The sequence below is a fragment of the Phoxinus phoxinus genome (genome assembly GCF_949152265.1).
Source record: "Phoxinus phoxinus genome assembly, chromosome: 5".
Taxonomy (NCBI): Eukaryota; Metazoa; Chordata; class Actinopteri; order Cypriniformes; family Leuciscidae; genus Phoxinus; species Phoxinus phoxinus.
The window spans coordinates 35,061,705-35,080,538 of NC_136880.1; the positions used below are offsets into that span (position 1 = coordinate 35,061,705).

The following is an 18,834-nucleotide window of genomic DNA, read 5'->3' on the forward strand; positions in this document are numbered from 1 at the left end:
CAAACTCAAAACACAAACTGTTTCATTGAAATATTGATTGAATTTATTTTGAAGAAATCTCATTCAGAAAAATATATCAAATCAGAAAATGCAATTAATAGATCAGTCACTAAACCCATAACAGTGAATCCTAATGTCCATCAAAGCAGTAATTTATTGTAGATCTGGACTATGAAGATCTCTGCAGCTGCTCGTGACCTTTAGGAGTGAGACATTGCGCAAAGTAAATAAAATGTGCAATTTTCAGTGAAAACAGAAGTCAGTTTAGAAACACAATGTTTGCACTTACCCCTTTTTTTAAGCTGCCTTGTCACAGTAACCTGAAATAAATTATATATGTATGATAAATCTAGTTTTACATAAACTATGGAACAACATGCTCATAATATCATGCCGGCCTTTGTTTTGCAATACATAAGTTACATGGTCAAGAATGAAATGTGTCGGACACAAACTTTGGCCAACCTTTTTGTAGAGGTGCCTGTACGAAATCTTCCATATATACACACTCCATTTTTGACTTAAATTCCTGTATCACTTCATCTGGTATTTTTTCACTGCGAGCTGCAACGGAAGACAGACAAACAGAGAGACATGAATAAAAGTCAGTTGTGTAACGGAATCCCTTTGCATTAGTGGTGACTGTACATGCAGCACATATTTAGTATTAGAGGTTATACTTAAAATGTTTCAGTGTTGGGTGCATGTTATATGTGTGTGCATTTTGTCTTCATTAATGTCCAGTTCAACATGTTGCTTTGCATAGGTGGAGGGATACAATGATCAAAGATGATACTGACCAAATAACATAGCACTTGTTTCCTCGCCTTCATCCACAAACAGTATTATGATGCATGAAGAGCAGTTTATGAACTTGCCATCCCAGACCAGTGCAATAGTATCGTAATCTGCTCATACAGAGACACATTTTAAAGGGGGAAATTATATCATGATAAATTATTCATCTTTTGAATTAAACATAACTAAATTATGATTAACATTATAAAAGGATCTCTGAGAATGAAATAGCTTGACATGAATCAACCCAATCTCACGGTAAAACGTAGGCTAACTAGCTTATTTTATGAGGTGGCGATTTTGTATGAATTCGTATGCAAACTGAACGAAAATGAACGAATTCTCGAAAAAAAAGTTCCCCTTAACCGCCACTGGGGCGTAAACACACAGATCGCACGATTTCATACAAATTAGACCCAAAACGCAAAATAATTACAAAGTAGCCTACCATGAGATTGTATTGCTGCATGAACCCTTTATGTGATGTTAAAGCTGCAAGTCCGGCACTTTTTGGGGTTTAAAAATATAAAAAAATACATTTAAAAAAAAAAAACGTAACCAGCCAGTGTTCAAAACGATCTGCTTGCCTTACCTCGATTCAAAACGGTAAGCTTGTAATAATGATTTTAATTCCAGTGGTACTGGTGGATTTCCGCGGGAATTTCGAGCATGTCTTTGCGTCATTACGTCACTTCTGTACACATAGAGAAGGAGTCCCCGGCTAGCGTGTGTGGTGGATGATGGAGGTGGAGATTTAGCTTAGCACTTGGTATGGCGGATCCCGAAAGTTTAAAGCGACAATCACCAGTGACAACTGGAGATTCACCAGTTGTAAAACACAAAGACTTCAGACTTCAGAGTGGCTACAGAAAAAATATATTTTGACGTGATATAAGCAATCGTTAGATTTAATCAGCATGATATAGCCTAGCCTACTGCAATGCTTTCCTCCACCCCCCGAATTTGGTCAGAACAAAAGTGAATGTTACTTACTTGTTCAGATGACATTTTCAGATGAAAATTCTAATGTTGACACTTTCAAAAAGTATACTCTGACATTGCTGATGACAGTACAGTATCCACAGCGACGCGGCAGCGACAGGTTCTCCTCAATACATTGTGTTCATCCGCGCTGTTTCATGCCGATTTACCACCCACGCACAGTTAATAATTCCGCGAATAACTGCAATTGCAGATTTCTAACAGAGATGGCGACAAAGAGGAAAAACGACGGACTGCAGCTTTAACAGGATGTTAAACATTAATAATACATATTTAATTATTGTTTCAGTCTGACCAGGACAGGTTGTACGTTACGTCCGTTCCTACCAGTTCTATACAGTAAAGGATCCATAGTGAAGTAGGTCCAAGTCTTTTTGTGACACTGATCTCCACTGTGGTGATACAAACACAATTATTTGAATATACTTGAAGAGTGTAGAACAGTCCGTGTGTGTGTGTGTGTGTGTGTGTGTGAGAAGTTTTCCACTCACACGCGAGAGGATTCAGTCACCGTCAGGGTGGCGTTAGCGCCTTTCTGGATGTTAAGCGTAGAGCTGTCGGTGTCTTTGAAGGACTTAAGATCGTCTTCATCCCATACAGTTGCTGCCACAAAATGCCAAGAGCCCATATACTACACAGGATTTAAAAAAATAAATATTTTAACAAATATTGGGACAAGAAATAGGATATGTGATATCAACAATATGCCTATAATGACAATATTTTTTGACACTTACTAATATGAATACATTCAGTTCATGTGTCAAATTCTTAATAAATCACACAAATCTATAAACAACATTCTTCCACATAGCAGTGTTATTTTAGTTTTTAATTTGGTTTAGTTGAATTAATATTTTTAATTCGCTTATATTATGTTTTTCATGTTAATTAATTTTAGGTTTTTTTTTCATTTTACTATGTGCTTTTTAAAAAATATTGCTATTAAGGTTTTATTTATTACATTTTCATTGATCAATATTTATATTTTATTTTAGCTTTATTTTAACATGAATGTTTTTAATAGCTTTAGTTTTAGTTAATGAACCCTGCCACAAAGCCAAGACTTACTTTGGTGACATTCCTGTGCTGCAGGTCATGCAGCGTTCAACACGCACAATCCAGACATTATTATGTAACAAGTCACTAAACTTTTTTTTCTACATGAATGAATCTACAGAACATCTGGAAACTGAAGCAGGCATTTAGGCAAAGATGAGGCCAGTAAAACAAATATTTACCAGATTTTGTTCAGCTTAGAAAATAATCTTCAAGGTTATGAATTCACTATACAAGATGCATGAAGTAAAGTCGTTTACTTTAAATCCTCTCACCTCATCAGTAGTCAAAAGAGAAGTGGAGAGAGGGGCTGGAGGAAGACATGGCACCATGACCTGCATCCCAGCATAAAACAGACCAACTAGTGAGCCGAAGGCACCCCATAATGTGCTCATAAGCATGGCTGCGTCAATGAATGCGATACACAACGAATGCTGATGTCTTCTAGTTGACAGACGCTTAGACAGAGATGCTTTAATACAGTGCTCGAGGGGACTTTCACCCCGATTTCTTATCCTTTCTCTGTTTGTTTTATATTCCGGTAATGGTTGTTTTTGTGTTTGTCAGGGCAATGTGCAAATACACACAATACACCTGACCTTGTCCTGGACCAATATGTACAAGCCAAAATATTCAAAGGGCGGACTATGTGACAGTGTGGTTTACTTTTCTTAATGTCTGACAAATAAATGGTAAAAAAGAAATATCACAGAAGAGATCACTTACTGTTTCTCCTATAATTAGATGTAAAAAAAATTTTTTTTAAATGGAGACTTCTGCTTTAGTCCTATTTTTCCATTCAATATATTTTTATTGTGACCTTTGGAGCAACAGTTGCGTTGCTCTTCAGTGCAAAATGCAGCCTTGTCACTGTCGCTTTGCAATCAAACCTTGCAGTTATTTAACTTTTTTTCTTTTTTCTTTTTTACAATTTGTTCAAATACATTCCATAGATGTCTATGTGGAAAGTGTACATGATTTTGTGGAAATAAATGTTCACAAAATTGACACTAAACAGTAAACAGTGGTCAAATAGCTATTATGTCACTGTGACTTAACTGTAAGCAGTTTGTGATATAAATATTTTATGTAATATGTATTTTCAACATTAAATTTACAGAGAGATGCAGACTAAGGATGCTCAGGTCAAAGACCATACTTACCCAAAAAGTGCTTAACACTTTTTTTTTTTTGTGCACGTGAAAAAAGTTTTTTTTGCGTGAATTATTAATGAGACTGATTTGGCGCCATATTATGGACATTATGTAACATTAAACAACATTATATTTCAGAATGCACATAAACCGTTAAGGTTGTATGATATATTCTGTTAAAATATTTGCGAAACAGATTTGCATAGTATGAATTGTCTTCTTCTTCTTCTTCTTCTTCTTCTTGGCTTTACACTCCTTCCCAGTAGGTGGCAGAAATGCACCTAAAGTTTGCAAACCACTAGAAAACAAAAAAAGAAGACGGTTGTTCAAAACAGATTCGATCAACGAACTACGTTATATGTCTTTCAAACACAGAAGCTGGAAACTACTTACTTTTTAGATCAGGAAAACGAAACGTATTTGTCTTTCGGCTATTGTAGGCTCTGTCTGTGTGGGCGTACAATACAATGGCAGAATCCAGCATTTCAGTGGCGCAGGGTCAGTTCAACTGTTCAGTCTGTCTGGATCTACTGAAGAATCCAGTGACCATTCCCTGTGGACACAGTTACTGTATGATCTGTATCACAGGCTGCTGGGATCAGGATGATCAGAAGGGAGTCTACAGCTGCCCTCAGTGCAGACAGACCTTCACTTCAAGACCTGTTTTAGGTAAAAACACCATGCTGGCTGAAGTGGTGGAGAATCTGAGGAAGAGAAAACTACAAAACGATCAACTTGATCACTATTACGGTGAACCTGGAGATGTGGAGTGTGACGTCTGTACTGGGGACAAAAACAAAGCCATCAAGTCCTGTCTGGTGTGTCTGGAATCTTACTGTCAGACCCATTTTGAACGTCACGAGGAATTTCACTCTAGAAAGCGACATAAAATGACTGATGCCATTAAAAGACTGCAAGAGATGATCTGCCCTCTACATGACAGACTGCTGGAAATGTTCTGTCGTACTGACCAGATCTGTGTGTGCATGCTGTGTATGGCGAATGAACACAAAACCCATGATACCGTATCACCTGCTGCAGAGAGGACTGAGAAACAGGTATGTAGCAAGAGCAGAGTAAACTTATTTCCTCCCATCACCAAAAAAGTGTCATTGCAATATCTACCTTTGCCTGTAGATATGAATTAGGGCTGCACAATATATCGAAATATCGCAAATGTATATATCGCAATATCGCAACGGCTTGCAATAACTGGGGTCATGAACAAAAGACAAAGAGAAAATCACTCACTGCTCTTATGCACTGCTAGATAACTTTTGTAACTTTAATAAGAATCAGTATTTAATTCATACAGTGAAAACTAAGCAGTGTTTTATTTTTACATTTAAATTCTGTTGTTAAATAAAATTAATAAAGGACTACCTGAAACCCTAAACCCTGTGGTTTACACTGATGTTAAAATAGCACTTCTTACAATACAGTAAAACACTGCTGTTTACTTTCAGAAGTAGTAGGGATGTTGTCTTGTCACAAAAAGAATGTGAAATACGTATGTAGGTTCTTAATTTTAAATATATTTTAAAGATTGTTTATTTTACACACTTTCGCATTTTTCTTCAATATCGTACAGCCCTAATATGAATGGATAAATAAGAACTAAATTTCACATTTAGAATGAAGAAATCCCATATGTCCACAACAAACAGACAGACAGTGTTACTGTAATTTTACTCCCCACAGAATCACTTGGAAGAGACCAAGAGAGATTTCCAGCAGAGAGTCCAGGAGAGACAGAAGCAGCTTGAGGAGCTGAGAGAGTCTGTAGAGTCTCACAAGGTGAGTTTAGAGCAGAAGAACTGCTGGAAGAGCCGTTTCAGACTCAGTTAGGACTCTCCTCCAGTCAGTCCGTGAGGAGCCAGTGCTGGAGCTCTTTCAGTCCCACTGAAGCCCAGTGTGGGGAACAGGCTGTGTGAGGGACCAGTAAGAGCTGAGTGAATGGACTGGTTCTAATGTGTCTCTGTGTGTGTCGTAACAGCGCTCTGCACAGACAGCAGTGGAGGACAGTGAGAGGATCTTTACTGAGCTGATCCGCTCCATTGAGAGAAGCCGCTCTGAGGTGACACAACTGATCAGAGACCAGGAAAAGATTCTTATAAGTCAAACTGAAGGACTCATGAAGAGACTGGAGCAGGAGATTGAGGATCTGAGGAAGAGAGACACTGAGCTGGACCAGCTTTCACTCACAGATGATCACATCCATTTCCTCCAGGTAACAGAGAACTGACAAACAGAATGTTGTGTTTTAGGAAGCAGGAATCTGACTTTCCTTCTGTTTGTCTTTGTGTCTGTGTAGAGTTTCCCGTCTCTCTCTGAACCTCCTGGATCTACAGACTCACCCAGAATCACTGTCAGTTCTCGTCTTTCTTTTGATGATTTAAGAACTTTTGTCTCTCAGTTGCAAGAGAAACTGCAGCACACTTTTGAAGAAGAGAAAGAAAACTTATGTAGAATAGGTAAAGTATTGAATCATGCATTTACTCCCAGACATGTCAATATAATGAACGTAATGTAATCTACATCACATTGCATTAAAATACAGGTGGATAAAAATGTATATTTTTACATTGAAGATGTCTAATGGTTTCCACAGTGCATTTGCCTTTACTCTCGTCAATATAATATCAATATAATGATCATCATAAAAATAATATAATCCTTCAACACAATGCGTTAAAATACAGGATGGAAATAAATAAAAATTACATTGAAGATGTACATTGTCTGTTGGTTTGCACAGTGAGATACATCGAGGTGATTCCCACCCCTGAATACGAGAGCAGGAATGAGTTCCTACAATGTAAGTTTTTTTCATAAACATGAGCGCACACACACAGAAAGAGAGGATGGAGAGAAAGCCAAACAGTTGTTTTATCAAAAAGAATAAAAAGCTATTATTTCTGAATAAATATCTAAAATACATTTTACATGTGGTACACTTGCTAAAGATTACATTTTTAAAAACTTTACAGACAAGACAAGTCTTTAAAATATAGTAAAATCAGTGTAATATTTAGGTTAACCCAATAACACTGCTTAATTTATAACATGAAAAAAGTGGGGTTTATTTCAGTGTTTTCTTGATTGCATTATTGCACATCATTAATCACATTACATTGATGAAAACATGAAAAAAAAGCTTATTTGCTGTGTTAATGATTGTCACTAAGATTTACTGATTGAAATGTGTTTTGTTTTCAGATTACCAGCGGTTCACTCTGGATTCAAATACAGCCCATAAATACCTCAAGCTCTCCGAGTTGGACAGAGTGGTTACTAACATAAAAAAAACCCAGCGGCATCCTGATCACCCAGACAGATTTACTCATTTGTGTCAGGTGTTGTGCAGAGAGAGTGTGTGTGGACGCTGTTACTGGGAGGTTGAGTGGGGGGGTATTGTGGATATAACGGTGTCATATAAGACCATCAAAAGGAAGGGATGGGGAGGTGACCATGAGTTTGGCTGTAATCATCAGTCCTGGTGTTTAATCTGCTCTGAATCCGGTTGCTCATTCGGTCACAATTACAATCTGACTGAACTCCCTTTAGTCTCCATCTCCTCTAGAATAGGAGTGTATGTGGATCACAGTGCAGGAACACTGTCTTACTACAGCGTCTCTGACACAATGACCCTCATTCACAGAGTCCACACCACATTCACTCAGCCGCTCTATCCTGCTTTTTTGATTTGCTATAATTCAGAAGTGAAATTTTGTGATTCAGCCTAATGATTACAGACCTTTTAACACATTCAGTGTTTTTCCACTATTGTGTTCTGAGAAATGTGAAGATAGGTTGCTGTTGCATCTCCTCTGAAACACGGTTCGGCATGGTATGATTGCAAACTGTTCGCGGTCCAGATTTCTCGGCAAGTGCTGGTGGAACCCCTGTAGTGATGCTTTTCTAGTATAGTAGCCTATGTGATCTTCCTACAAACCGTATTCATCAGTGATAAAAGTCAATAAACTTTTTTTCCTTTTCCTAGTTTTATGTGATCATCATCCATAACGCATTTGTTCCAGTGTGTACCCAGAGCAGGGTGTTTTTAATATGTTTTATTAGCCAAACTATGTGCAAATTCATAACTCAATACAATTACTGAGTATTTTCTCCTTAAAACTTGTGTGAAAAAATGCAGTTTGAAATCGCTGGTGATCTCTACGTCACAAACTACATTGTAACCAATCATATCAATGTGCAGGCTGGCTTTAGCGTATCATTAACTATGCTGTGAAGCAGGGCAGTCTCTTATCCTGGTATATTTTGGTATATTCCTGGTATATTTTTCTGTTGATATAAAAAAATCAGGCACATTATTAATATAGTTCATATATTCATAATATGTTAATTAATATATTAATATTAATTATGTATATTACGGTGTTATGATGAACTATATGCCTTTCTCCACTGACGTTCTAAGTTGTTCAAAGCATTTCTAAGGATATTGATTTTCAGAAGGCAGACTGAGGTGGCGAACGGTAACATGGTCCGTGTAACATTGGGAACATGGTTCGTGTAACATTAGCAACACATTATTAGCTGTTTGATATTGTAGTCAATAAAGGCTAATCATTTTAATTACCGTGATGTGTCCGACGTTGTAGTGAGCGATACATAAAACACATTACCATTCTAAAACATGGACTTGTAGACGAGCCTGTATAATTCACTCTTCCACTTCTTCAGAATCAGTTTCTAGTTCAAACACATATGGCTGAATTAAACCAGTATTCCACTTGCCATTGTGCAGCGTTTACTACAGTAAAGTTGATGGAGTGGATCAAATATTCTGAGCCCGTGTGAGTGGAGATGGGCTAATTTGCATATTCATGGGTGCATTTATGGAAGAAATACATATATGTACATAAAACGAATGTCATCATAATAGCTCAAATCATAGACAACCAGCTGGCTTGCACACTCAGTTACTAAACTTTATTTCTGCACTTTAGAGAAATATTCAACACTTCTTTATGTATTATTTATTTATTACTCACAATCACAGTACGCCATGATTCCTTTTTTTTTCTGTCCCCAAATTTAAGACCACTTCAAATGGATAATCAATGTCTTAGTTATACCATTAAGACTTTTTATGACCTTAAATTTGTAAATGTAACACTTTTTAAGGACCCCCAGGGACCCCTTAAAAAAGTTGCCATTTGATGTGCAGAACCTAGATTTAATTTGTTTCCCTATGACTTATGGTAATGATCCTTTTTGTTTCCAATGGTGATTTATTATTTGTAAATATTTTTGTATCATATAACTAACCAACTAGACAGTCTGCATCCAACCAACCAAGAGAGATCTAAAACAGACCATCATGTAAGCACCCAGCAACTTTTAAAGATACACATATTGGGTTCTATTTTAAAATCAGATTACTATTTTTTATTACTGAAATGTATGAAATTACGTGTGTTGCTTGTTTTAGCGTGGCACTGCACACAATTCATACGGCTGGGGACAGTGCGTGGCCCCCAGTTTAAAATCCAGTTTGGGCTCCACACCCGCTGGTGAAGAGAAAATGAAGCGCTGCATCAAAGAGGAGAAAAACAGGAACAACTCCATCCGTGCCAGTTGCTCCCCAATACACACTCTCTTTCCTGAAAATCAGAGAAGACGATGGGTAATTATAATGGGACGCTTGTACAGCATTATCCATGTATATATATTTGGATTACTTTTGTGGAAACCGAATTTGCCTATACCTAGAGAAAAAGGTAAAAAGGCATCTCTCCTCCTGAAATTGCCCTCAGCATCCAGGAAGTGACCCGGGTTAAAAGAGTGTGGCGTCTCCCACTCGGACTCATCAAACAGCACAGATGTCAAACTGCCGGTCACCATTGTGCCCTACAGAACCACAAGAGGCTTAACAAGAGTAAAATTATACACACTACTCTTAATGTGCTTAAACTAATAGGTTCTGCTCAAGTGCACATTCTCACAATACTTGAGACACAATACCTTTGGGATAGAGTATTTTCCTATCTGAGTATCTTCCACAGTAGTCCGGACCACATTTATTGGGATAATATTTCCAATCCTCTGTATCTCATGAATGACAGCATTGGTGTAGGGCATGCTGTCCTTGTCTGATAAAGATGGCTGCCGTGACCCTCCCACAACACGATCAATCTCCTCCTGAACTTTGGCTGAAGATACCAAATTTAGAGAGTGTGAGTAATGAGTATGTTACTTTTAATGTGCAAATTAATGTCATTTCTTAGGGTAAGCTCTCACCCTGTATCTCAGGATATTTGATCATGTAGAGAAGACCCCAGTACAGAGTGGTAGCGGTGGTCTCAGTTCCCGCTACAAACAGATCTAGAGTACAGATGCACAAGTTCTCCACATCAAACCCAGCGGCTGTGTCGTCCTTAAGCTAAACAACATGAATGAGAGGCATTTCAATTCAATAGCCATATACATTATTATTACCAGAGCATTCCCGTAACCCGCTCACTTACTGATGAGTACTTACTTTTTCCATCTCAGCAAGAAAGCAGTCAATGTAGTCTCGAAGATTTGATGGATCATAATCGGCTCTGTGTACATTCACCTTCTCCCGAACAGAGCTAATCACTTCGTTCCACAGAGCAATAATTTGCTTGTGCGGCCCAGGCAGTCGCCGCATGAGCCATGGGAACATATTATAAAGCTAAAGAAATCAAACCAAAAAGTAGATGAGCAGTGAAAGAAAGCAAAGTTAACTTGTTAAAATGAGAAAATGTTTACTTGAGCAAAGACGCTTCCTTGCAGATAAATAGCTTCACTGATGTTCTTCAACAGAGACTGGAAGCCATGGTCACTGTATTCAAATCGATTGCCAAACACAAGTACACAGATCACATTTGAGACAGCGTTGTTCAGCAGAAAGCGAGGGTCAAATGGTCGACCTGGAACAGTAGTTGTTGTAAATCACACTGTGCTTACCATTTCAAATGCAAAAGTCAATTATTTTCAGTCAACATACATCAGTAAATACCTTGTTCATTTGAAATGGCTTCATTCAGAAAGCAACACTCAAGACTGATGGATGGCTCTAAACTTTTCTTTCCCAATCCGAAGTTTCGAAGAGTTGAGAGTGCAAATCTCCTCTGATGCTTCCATTTATAGCCATTGGCAACAATTAAACCTGTACACAAAACAAACCCAGTTAATGGATTACTGACAATTTATGGGGAAATGTTAAACCGCAAATTTAACATTCTGATATTAAACTGACCTCTGTCTCCAATGATGTCATAAAACATAGGTAGTGAGGGTCGATCAGCGAGGTTATCACCCTGTTGTGTATACACCTCCTTCACTAGTTTATATCCATCCAACACAACAATTCTTGGTCCAAGAATTTTAAGGCTGAAAATCTTGCCATATTTTTCTGCAAACTGTAAAATATGATTCGAAAATCAACATATCTTACAAATAATAGTAGGTTTCAATGGTTTGTAATTCTTCGTTAATTTTAACATATTTACACAGACTACAATGATGTAATTTTTGTGATGAAAATAACATTAATTGAAAATAAACAACAAACTATAATAGACACTTTAGCCACATTTTCCAACATTCTGTTGTTGTGTTTATTAATTTAAGATGTATTCATTTAAACCCTGACTAGCTGGTTTAACATTCCCAGCCTGACTAGCTGAAAATAATGTTGTCAGAACTTGAGCTCCTGAAATAATGAGTATACTGAAGTATTATCTACTATTTTAGAATTTAACTTTTGTACATTTTTTCATGATTCATGCATTCATACTGTTATAAATTTTACATGTTTGGGATATTCCACTAAGAACGCATGACATGCTATGTTCACAGGGTCAGGGATCAAGTGGTGCTCACAGTCCAGCTCCTCCTCTCTGGAGGGGGTGGAGGGGTTGAGTTGTGGGTGGGGTTAGGGTGTGGTTGGATATTCTAGCTCCACCCATTATATGCCCAAATTACATTCGCTCCTCCTCGCTGGAGGTCTAGCTCCCCATCTCTGAATGTAATTTGGCCCTAATGGGTGGAGCTAGAATATCCAACCACACCCTAACCCCACCCACGAAGACGTGCAGCGAGGTGGAGCTAAAATATGTGCACCACTTGCACTTGACTTGATCTCTGACCCCGTGTGTGAACATAGCACCCTTTGTCATTGCTATTTGCCAATTGCCTTATATAACCATGGGGAACATACGGAAAAGACTCCGTTACGGCAACGGCTTATTCACAACTCGAGTTACTCATTCTGACTAGAACACTCAAATACACATTCTTTCGCTTTCTCCTTTTAGCAGATGTAATTGTTGTGTATAGCTGTGAATCTCATAGTCCGGTCGCTAGCGGAAACGTACTCTTTCATTTTCCATCTTCCATCATTCAGTATTGAATTTAAAAAGTTAATTTAGCGTCATGATGATGCGTCACAAAGTGTCAACCAGTCAACCAGGCCTATAATTTTCGTCCGTGATTTTTGACGAGACGTCTGCTGCAGTTACTTCTTCCTTGCGTAGATATTCACAGATTTTCACACAATAATACATTTAGTTCGATTAAACTGGAATTGTATTTACCTTTGCAAACTGAAGATGAATCTTACTATTATCGATATGATGAAGGTCTCCTATAAACGGCAAAGACCAAGGTCCAGGAGGAAAGTTCTTCGGCGCTTTATTTCTGATATAATCACTCAGCAATAAAAACACGCACGAAAATATCAAAATACTTTTGATATCGATCCACTCGTAAAGGTGCAACAGGTCCATTATGACTGACACTTCCTGATTGTTGTGTGCAAGTTTAAGCGGAGGTCGAACCACATCCAAGTGGGCAGGGTTTAAATGACCGCAGTTTCCAGATAACGTTTGAAATTCTGATTTCTTCTTTTGGCTCTAAGTCAGCAGTGCGATGTCGTAGACATATTTCATGTCATTCTTCATCATTTGTGAATTCAGGTAACGATTGGTCCTTTAACCACTATTCTGATTTATTTACGAGATCACTTTCACAGTAGGCTAGTTTTGGTCTGTTAATTCCTCACCCAAAAAAGAAAATTCGGTCATAATTGACTCACCCTTAAGTACAACCCTGTATGAGTTTCGTCTGTTGAACACAGAAGAAGATATTTAGAAGAATATGGGCAACCAAACAAGCCCAAGGCCCCATTGACTCCCATATGGGAAAAAATTATTTGGTTACCAACATTCTTGAAAATATTTTATTTTATGTTCAACAGAAGATACAGGGTTGGAACAACTTAAGAGTCAATAAATGATGACAGAATTTTCAGAATTTCTTTTTTGGAATTTAAAAATTTCTTTTTTGGGTGTATATTCTGATTTCTTCTTTTGTCTCTAAGTCAGCAGTTAAATATTTAGCAGAATTGAAAAAAAATATATATATATATATATATATATATATATATATATTTTACATACAATCTAGGTCTCTAAAATATAATAAAATCAATTTGATATATAGGTTAACCCAATAACACTCCTGAAGAGTGAGTTTTCATTGTATTATTTGTGTCAGTGTTATTCATCATCATTGCACACCATCAATCACATTTCATTGATTAACACATGAAACAACAGGTTTATTTGCTGTGTTAATGATTGTCAGACTAAGATTTACTGATTGAAATGTGTTTTATTTCAGATTACCAGCGGTTCACTCTGGATTCAGATCCTGATCACCCAGACAGATTTACTCATTTGTGTCAGGTGTTGTGTAGAGAGTGTGTGTGGACGCTGTTACTGTGAGGTTGAGTGGAGGGGTATTGTGGATATAACAGTGTCATATCAGAGCATCAGAAGGAAGGGACGGGGAGATGAATGTGAGTTTGGATTTAATGACCAGTCCTGGTGTTTGTACTGTGATTCCAATGACTCCAGTTGCTCATTTTGGCATAATAACAAACAGACTGAACTCCCTGCAGTCTCCAGCTCCTCTAGAATAGGAGTGTATGTGGATCACAGTGCAGGAACTCTGTCCTTCTACAGCGTCGACACAATGACCCTCATTCACAGAGTCCACACCACATTCACTCAGCCGCTCTCTCCTGGGATTTGGGTTTGCTGTAATGCACAAGTGAAATTTTGTGATTCAGCATAATAGATTATAGACCTTTTACACATTTAGTGCTTTTTCACTATCAGGTCAAACAGTTCTGAATACTGTGAGGATTGGTTGCATCTCCACTTAAGCAGACCCCTCTGTTAAGCTCCTGAAGTTTGCAGACGACACTGGGCTCATTCAGGATGGCGATGAATCTGCATTCAGAAGATAGGTCCAGCTGGCTCTCTGGTGCAGTCACAACAACCTGGAGTGGAACATACTCAAACCAGTGGAGATGGTGGTAGACCTGAGAAGAAACACCCCAGCACTCCCCCCCCCACTCACCATCATGAACAGCACTGTGGCCGCCGTGAAGTTCTTCAAGTTCCTGGGTAGGGTTGCACCAGCCATTGGTAATGTCTCACTTAAATAGGATCGTAAATTCCACAATAGAGGCTTAGTAACTACTAGCTAGTATGTAACTAACTCAGTTGCACCAAAAATGAAAATTCTGTCATCATTTACTCACCATGAAGTTGTTCCAACCCTGTATGAATTTCTCTCTTCTGCTGAACACAAAGAAAGATATTTGAAGGGCAGCTTTCAAATGCGTGCACCAAAGTTGTTGAAATGCTGTGAATTTCAGTTTATCCTTCATTCTAACGATATAAATAGTAACAATACTACTTAAAGGGATATTTCACCCAAATATTAAAATTAGCCCATGATTTACTCACCCTCAAGTCATCCTAGGTGTATATAACATTCTTCTTTCAGACGAATACAATCAGAGTCCTGGCTCTTCCAAGCTTTATAATGGCAGTGAATGGGCGTTATTGTTTTGAAGTCCATAAAATAAAATCCACCATGGATGTATCTATCCATCATAAAATTGCTCCACACAGCTCCGAGGGGTTAATAAAGGCCTTCTCAAGTGAAGCGATGAATTTGTGTAAGAAAAATATTCATATTTAACATGTTACAAAGTAAAATTCTAGCTTCCTGCCAAACTACTTGCACCTAATGCACAACTTACGCAACATTGATAATGCCCCATTAACTACAAATAAAATAATTTGGGACAAAATTCTTGAAATAACCATTTATTTCTATTAAATACAACACAGACAAATCCAGTTAGTGTTTCTGCTGTGACTAGCTGCAAATATATATGTATAATCTATAATTATATCTAATTTAGATCATAACAAACTCTTTAAACAACATATCCTGTACATTTTAGGTACATCTGCAATTCAGGTGAAATTGCGTATTTCATGTTTAAGGTATTAAAAACCTGTGCTAACACCAACTTTCTAGTGTACGCTTGTTGGGTCCATGTAGTTTCCCTGCAGTATGTATAATGCATTAGTTTCTCAATGCTTTAGTTTTTGCAAAATAATGACCTGTTAAAAGTTATAATAAGGGCCTGAACACTTCAAAATTACACTTGGCATACTGAATGTCTTATCAATTCTTCTGAGTGGTTGCAGGACACTTCCAAACAACAACAAAAAAAGCTACAAAAAATGATGTCCTGCATTCTCTGTTGTGTGTGTATCTATCAGGGCAACATGTCCTGCTGTGTGTTAGTCTGTATATGAGAGAGTGCGTGTAAGTCAGGGTGGTGTTTCTTGGTGTGTATGCGTAGGTACTGTTTGCCTGCGAATCGTTTTCCACAGCGGGTGCACTCGTACGGTCTCTCTCCGGTGTGGACAGTCTGGTGAGCCGTGAGGTGTCCCGACTGCGTGAACCGCTTCCCGCACTGCTCACAGCGATATGGCCGTTCTCCAGTGTGAATGCGCATGTGCGTGTCCAAACTCTGCGATGTGGTGAAACTCTTCCCGCAGATTGAGCAGATGAAGTGTCGCTTGCCGGCTCCACCCGCCCGTAGAGCGCCCAACCGCCCATAGAGACCCAGTCCTGAGACGTTACCCAGAGCAACGAGCCGCTGTGCAGCAAACAAGGGAGAATTATGGGATACAAAAGAGTCTGACCCACCAATCCTCTGTGGTGAGGTCTGCAAGTGCGTGAGTGTGCTACGGACAGAGTGTGCGGCCCAATCGGATACCGGGTCCAGATCAGTCTTCGCACACAAGTCTTCATGAAACACTCGATGGAGATGGGAAGCGCGAGTATCCGACATGGTTTGAGCAAGGGAGAAGGAAGCGTTATCCGAAACAGACAAGTCGACGCTGGAGTGCTGGGACTCATCGGCGATGGAGTGTGTGTCTGCAAATGTGAGCGTATGGGAGTGTGTGTCATGGTCAGGGGAGTGTGAGAGTGTGTGAGAGTCCTGTCCCGAGAGCTCAGCAACATCTAGTTTAGGAGAGTCGTGAGCTACCGCAGAGACACTTTCACCTTCGTCCTCATCATCATCATCCTCATCTGTTGAGAAACAAACAGTATGAACACACCACACTGATTTTGAAAAGGGTTGGCTGATATGTTAGGTTATTTTGAGTAAAATTGATAAAGTAAAAAACGGTTCACAGGTTGCTTTTACAATATAAATTTTTTTTTTTTTTTTTTTCAAAGTAAAAGTTTGTAAAAGAAAAAAAGAAAAAGAAAAAGGAAACAGCAAAAAGTATGAATTGCTAAAAAGTTAAAAGTAATAATTTGCATAGAAAATGCAATACAATGCAAAATGCATGTCAAGCTTTGGCTTGCTCAGTTAGGGCTTAAAAGACTATTATTATTCAGAAAATATTACCTAACTGTACTGACTGACACGATCAGATAAGAACACAAAAAAATTGAACTGAGCTGAATAATGATGCTATTGTCTTCTGTTGAGCTGCTTTACAGCGGAAATTGAAGTCGTTTCATAATTGGTATACTGCATCACTCAAACTATTACTGAACTAAATTGAATTAACATTGAACTGAATAATGATGCTATTGTTTTGAAGAGCTGCTTTATAGCTGAAACTGAAGTTGTTTCATAATTTATGAACTTGAACTGAAGTGACCTGACCTGAATAAAGACACTATAGTCTTCTCTAGATCTACTTTATAGCTGAAATCAAGGTAGTTTCACAAATTATGAACTTTGCAACATTAATACTGTTATTTTCCTGTTTATTACCATGAAGCTGCTTTGACACACCTTTGGTTTGCTCAGTTGGGGCATAAAAGACAAATAATATGATCAAAAATATCATCGCTCTAACGGTACTGACGGGATCAGATCGAACACAAAAACCTGAACTAAGCTTAATAATGAAATCATTGTCTTTTGCAGAGCCGCTTTATAGCTGAAAATGAATTCGTTTCATAATTAATTCATAAAATCTGCAACATCGACATGGTTGCTGAACTGAATTGAATCAACATTGAACCGAATTGAGCTGAATTGTGACACTATTGTCTTCTGCACAGCTGCTTTATAGCTGAAATTGACATGGTTTCATAATTGATGAACTGCAAAACTGACACTTATTGAACTGAATTGAATCAACATTGACCTGAATATAACTAATCCCGTTATTCTCCTGTTTATTACCATGAAGTTGCTTTGAAACATTCTGTATTATATGAGGTGCGATATAAATAAATGTGACTTGAAGTTGAAAATATGAATTCATCATACTCATTTTGGAGGGGTAGCTCACAGTACATTTTCATATTTCCATCAAAGATTTTTATCATATTATGTATCATATAATGTAAAAATCTCTATAAATCTCTATTAGTCTATTTAACAAGACAATGTGCATACTTTTTAAAAGTAAATCTTGAAATGTACGTTGAAATTAATGAATTGCCTCAAATCCTTGTGTGAACCGTGGTATTTGTTTAGATTTTAAGTTCTGAGATGTCAAAATCTGGTGAAGCATTTTTAGTTTTAATGAATCACAACAACACATGCATATTCATTTTAAAAGTTAGATCATGCATTAGAAGTACGAGCCCTAGCTAGTAGCTACTCACCTCCCAGCGGCGGCTGCTCGAGACCTTCCTCTTTGATTTGGATCAAATCTCCTCCATCACGAAACTCACGCGCCTGTAATCCGATCAATAACAAATAATAATCGCTTTTACACACAGATATATATTGCTTCCACTTTAGTCACAAAAACACACACAATATAAATGGTAATCTAACCTCTGACACTGCACCCCGGCTGGTGGACTCTCCGCCTCCGGACGTTTTTCTGCCCACTAGCGACTCGCGTGCACTACTGTCACACCGAGCGTCTCGCGCTACGGTTGTGTCGTCGCTGTACCCCCGCGCCGCAACGATAGACTCTATGAGCTGCAGTTTCCGTCGGAGCTCCTCGTTCTCCTTCTGATGGCGTGAGATCTCGATGTGTAAAACGGCGTAACCGTCGTCCACAAGCTCGCATATTTCTGCCACCGCCGCACGAGTCAGGGTCTCCATGATGGTCGCGAGCTGGGTGTGAAACGCCCGGTAATTCGCCATCCTTCGCGCTCGGGCCGCCTGTAGGTCCCGCGGATGAGTGTGTGCGTTGCAATACAACTTTAGGTTATGGTGACAGCTGCTTTCGTTGTCCGTAAGGTGAGAATGTCCTGTGTTGTTTTTATTTTCTGTCTGAAACGGTGTAAACGCTCCGAGACTGTTGCTAGTGGAGGCTGATGTCGTTTCCGGGGGCTTCGCTCAGATGTTGTCAAAATAAAAGTCACATGTAGACTATTTTTGTATTGTTCAAACTTAATTATAAACTGTAAACTGCTAACAAATAACAATGGAATGTCTGATTACTGAATTATTAAAATATTT

General features: G+C 38.4%; 4 protein-coding genes and 1 long non-coding RNA gene across 5 annotated transcripts; 1 reads left to right on the plus strand and 4 right to left on the minus strand.

Moving 5' to 3' along the window:
- Positions 1-20: 20 nt before the first annotated feature.
- On the minus strand, positions 21-3,321 carry apom (apolipoprotein M). Its single transcript, XM_079613682.1, has 7 exons — positions 3,135-3,321; positions 2,292-2,431; positions 2,128-2,192; positions 801-908; positions 466-564; positions 290-320; positions 21-198 (listed from the first exon to the last, which is right to left on the minus strand). Exons 1-6 carry the CDS (start codon positions 3,258-3,260, stop codon positions 298-300), a joined length of 561 nt encoding a protein of 186 aa, XP_079469808.1. The 5' UTR covers positions 3,261-3,321; the 3' UTR covers positions 21-198; positions 290-297.
- A 971-nt stretch (positions 3,322-4,292) lies between these two features.
- On the plus strand, positions 4,293-8,014 carry LOC306999180 (tripartite motif-containing protein 16-like). The gene is made up of 6 exons (XM_079613674.1): positions 4,293-5,071; positions 5,715-5,810; positions 6,010-6,243; positions 6,328-6,487; positions 6,772-6,831; positions 7,233-8,014. Exons 1-6 carry the CDS (start codon positions 4,481-4,483, stop codon positions 7,757-7,759), a joined length of 1,668 nt encoding a protein of 555 aa, XP_079469800.1. The 5' UTR covers positions 4,293-4,480; the 3' UTR covers positions 7,760-8,014.
- Positions 8,015-8,660: 646 nt separating this feature from the next.
- Positions 8,661-12,918, minus strand: LOC306999181 (cytochrome P450 2J2-like). The gene is made up of 9 exons (XM_079613675.1): positions 12,605-12,918; positions 11,266-11,428; positions 11,026-11,175; positions 10,776-10,936; positions 10,522-10,698; positions 10,281-10,422; positions 10,005-10,192; positions 9,749-9,890; positions 8,661-9,643 (listed from the first exon to the last, which is right to left on the minus strand). The coding sequence occupies exons 1-9, from the start codon at positions 12,794-12,796 to the stop codon at positions 9,468-9,470; spliced, it is 1,491 nt and encodes a 496-aa protein (XP_079469801.1). The 5' UTR covers positions 12,797-12,918; the 3' UTR covers positions 8,661-9,467.
- Positions 12,919-14,438: 1,520 nt separating this feature from the next.
- LOC306999189 lies at positions 14,439-14,939 on the minus strand. Its single transcript, XR_013797762.1, has 3 exons — positions 14,828-14,939; positions 14,620-14,656; positions 14,439-14,514 (listed from the first exon to the last, which is right to left on the minus strand). It is a non-coding gene; the product is annotated as an uncharacterized lncRNA (long non-coding RNA).
- Positions 14,940-15,179: 240 nt separating this feature from the next.
- LOC306999182 (uncharacterized protein) lies at positions 15,180-18,723 on the minus strand. The gene is made up of 3 exons (XM_079613676.1): positions 18,199-18,723; positions 18,024-18,096; positions 15,180-16,478 (listed from the first exon to the last, which is right to left on the minus strand). The coding sequence occupies exons 1-3, from the start codon at positions 18,514-18,516 to the stop codon at positions 15,655-15,657; spliced, it is 1,215 nt and encodes a 404-aa protein (XP_079469802.1). The 5' UTR covers positions 18,517-18,723; the 3' UTR covers positions 15,180-15,654.
- Positions 18,724-18,834: the final 111 nt, after the last annotated feature.

Coding starts and splice junctions, on each gene's coding strand:
- LOC306999181 (XM_079613675.1), bottom strand. CDS start 12,796: ATGGACCTGTTGCACCTTTACGAGTGGATCGATATCAAAAGTATTTTG. Junction 11,176..11,265: donor TGACATCATTGGAGACAGAG/GTCAGTTTAATA, acceptor TTTTGTGTACAG/GTTTAATTGTTGCCAATGGC. Junction 10,937..11,025: donor AGCCATTTCAAATGAACAAG/GTATTTACTGAT, acceptor CTACTGTTCCAG/GTCGACCATTTGACCCTCGC.
- apom (XM_079613682.1), bottom strand. CDS start 3,260: ATGCTTATGAGCACATTATGGGGTGCCTTCGGCTCACTAGTTGGTCTG. Junction 565..800: donor AACAAGTGCTATGTTATTTG/GTCAGTATCATC, acceptor CTTCCGTTGCAG/CTCGCAGTGAAAAAATACCA. Junction 321..465: donor ACAGGCACCTCTACAAAAAG/GTTGGCCAAAGT, acceptor AATTTATTTCAG/GTTACTGTGACAAGGCAGCT.
- LOC306999180 (XM_079613674.1), top strand. CDS start 4,481: ATGGCAGAATCCAGCATTTCAGTGGCGCAGGGTCAGTTCAACTGTTCA. Junction 5,811..6,009: donor AGTCTGTAGAGTCTCACAAG/GTGAGTTTAGAG, acceptor GTGTCGTAACAG/CGCTCTGCACAGACAGCAGT. Junction 6,832..7,232: donor CAGGAATGAGTTCCTACAAT/GTAAGTTTTTTT, acceptor TTTTGTTTTCAG/ATTACCAGCGGTTCACTCTG.
- LOC306999182 (XM_079613676.1), bottom strand. CDS start 18,516: ATGGCGAATTACCGGGCGTTTCACACCCAGCTCGCGACCATCATGGAG. Junction 18,097..18,198: donor GCCGGGGTGCAGTGTCAGAG/GTTAGATTACCA, acceptor ATCGGATTACAG/GCGCGTGAGTTTCGTGATGG. Junction 16,479..18,023: donor CGAGCAGCCGCCGCTGGGAG/GTGAGTAGCTAC, acceptor GTTTCTCAACAG/ATGAGGATGATGATGATGAG.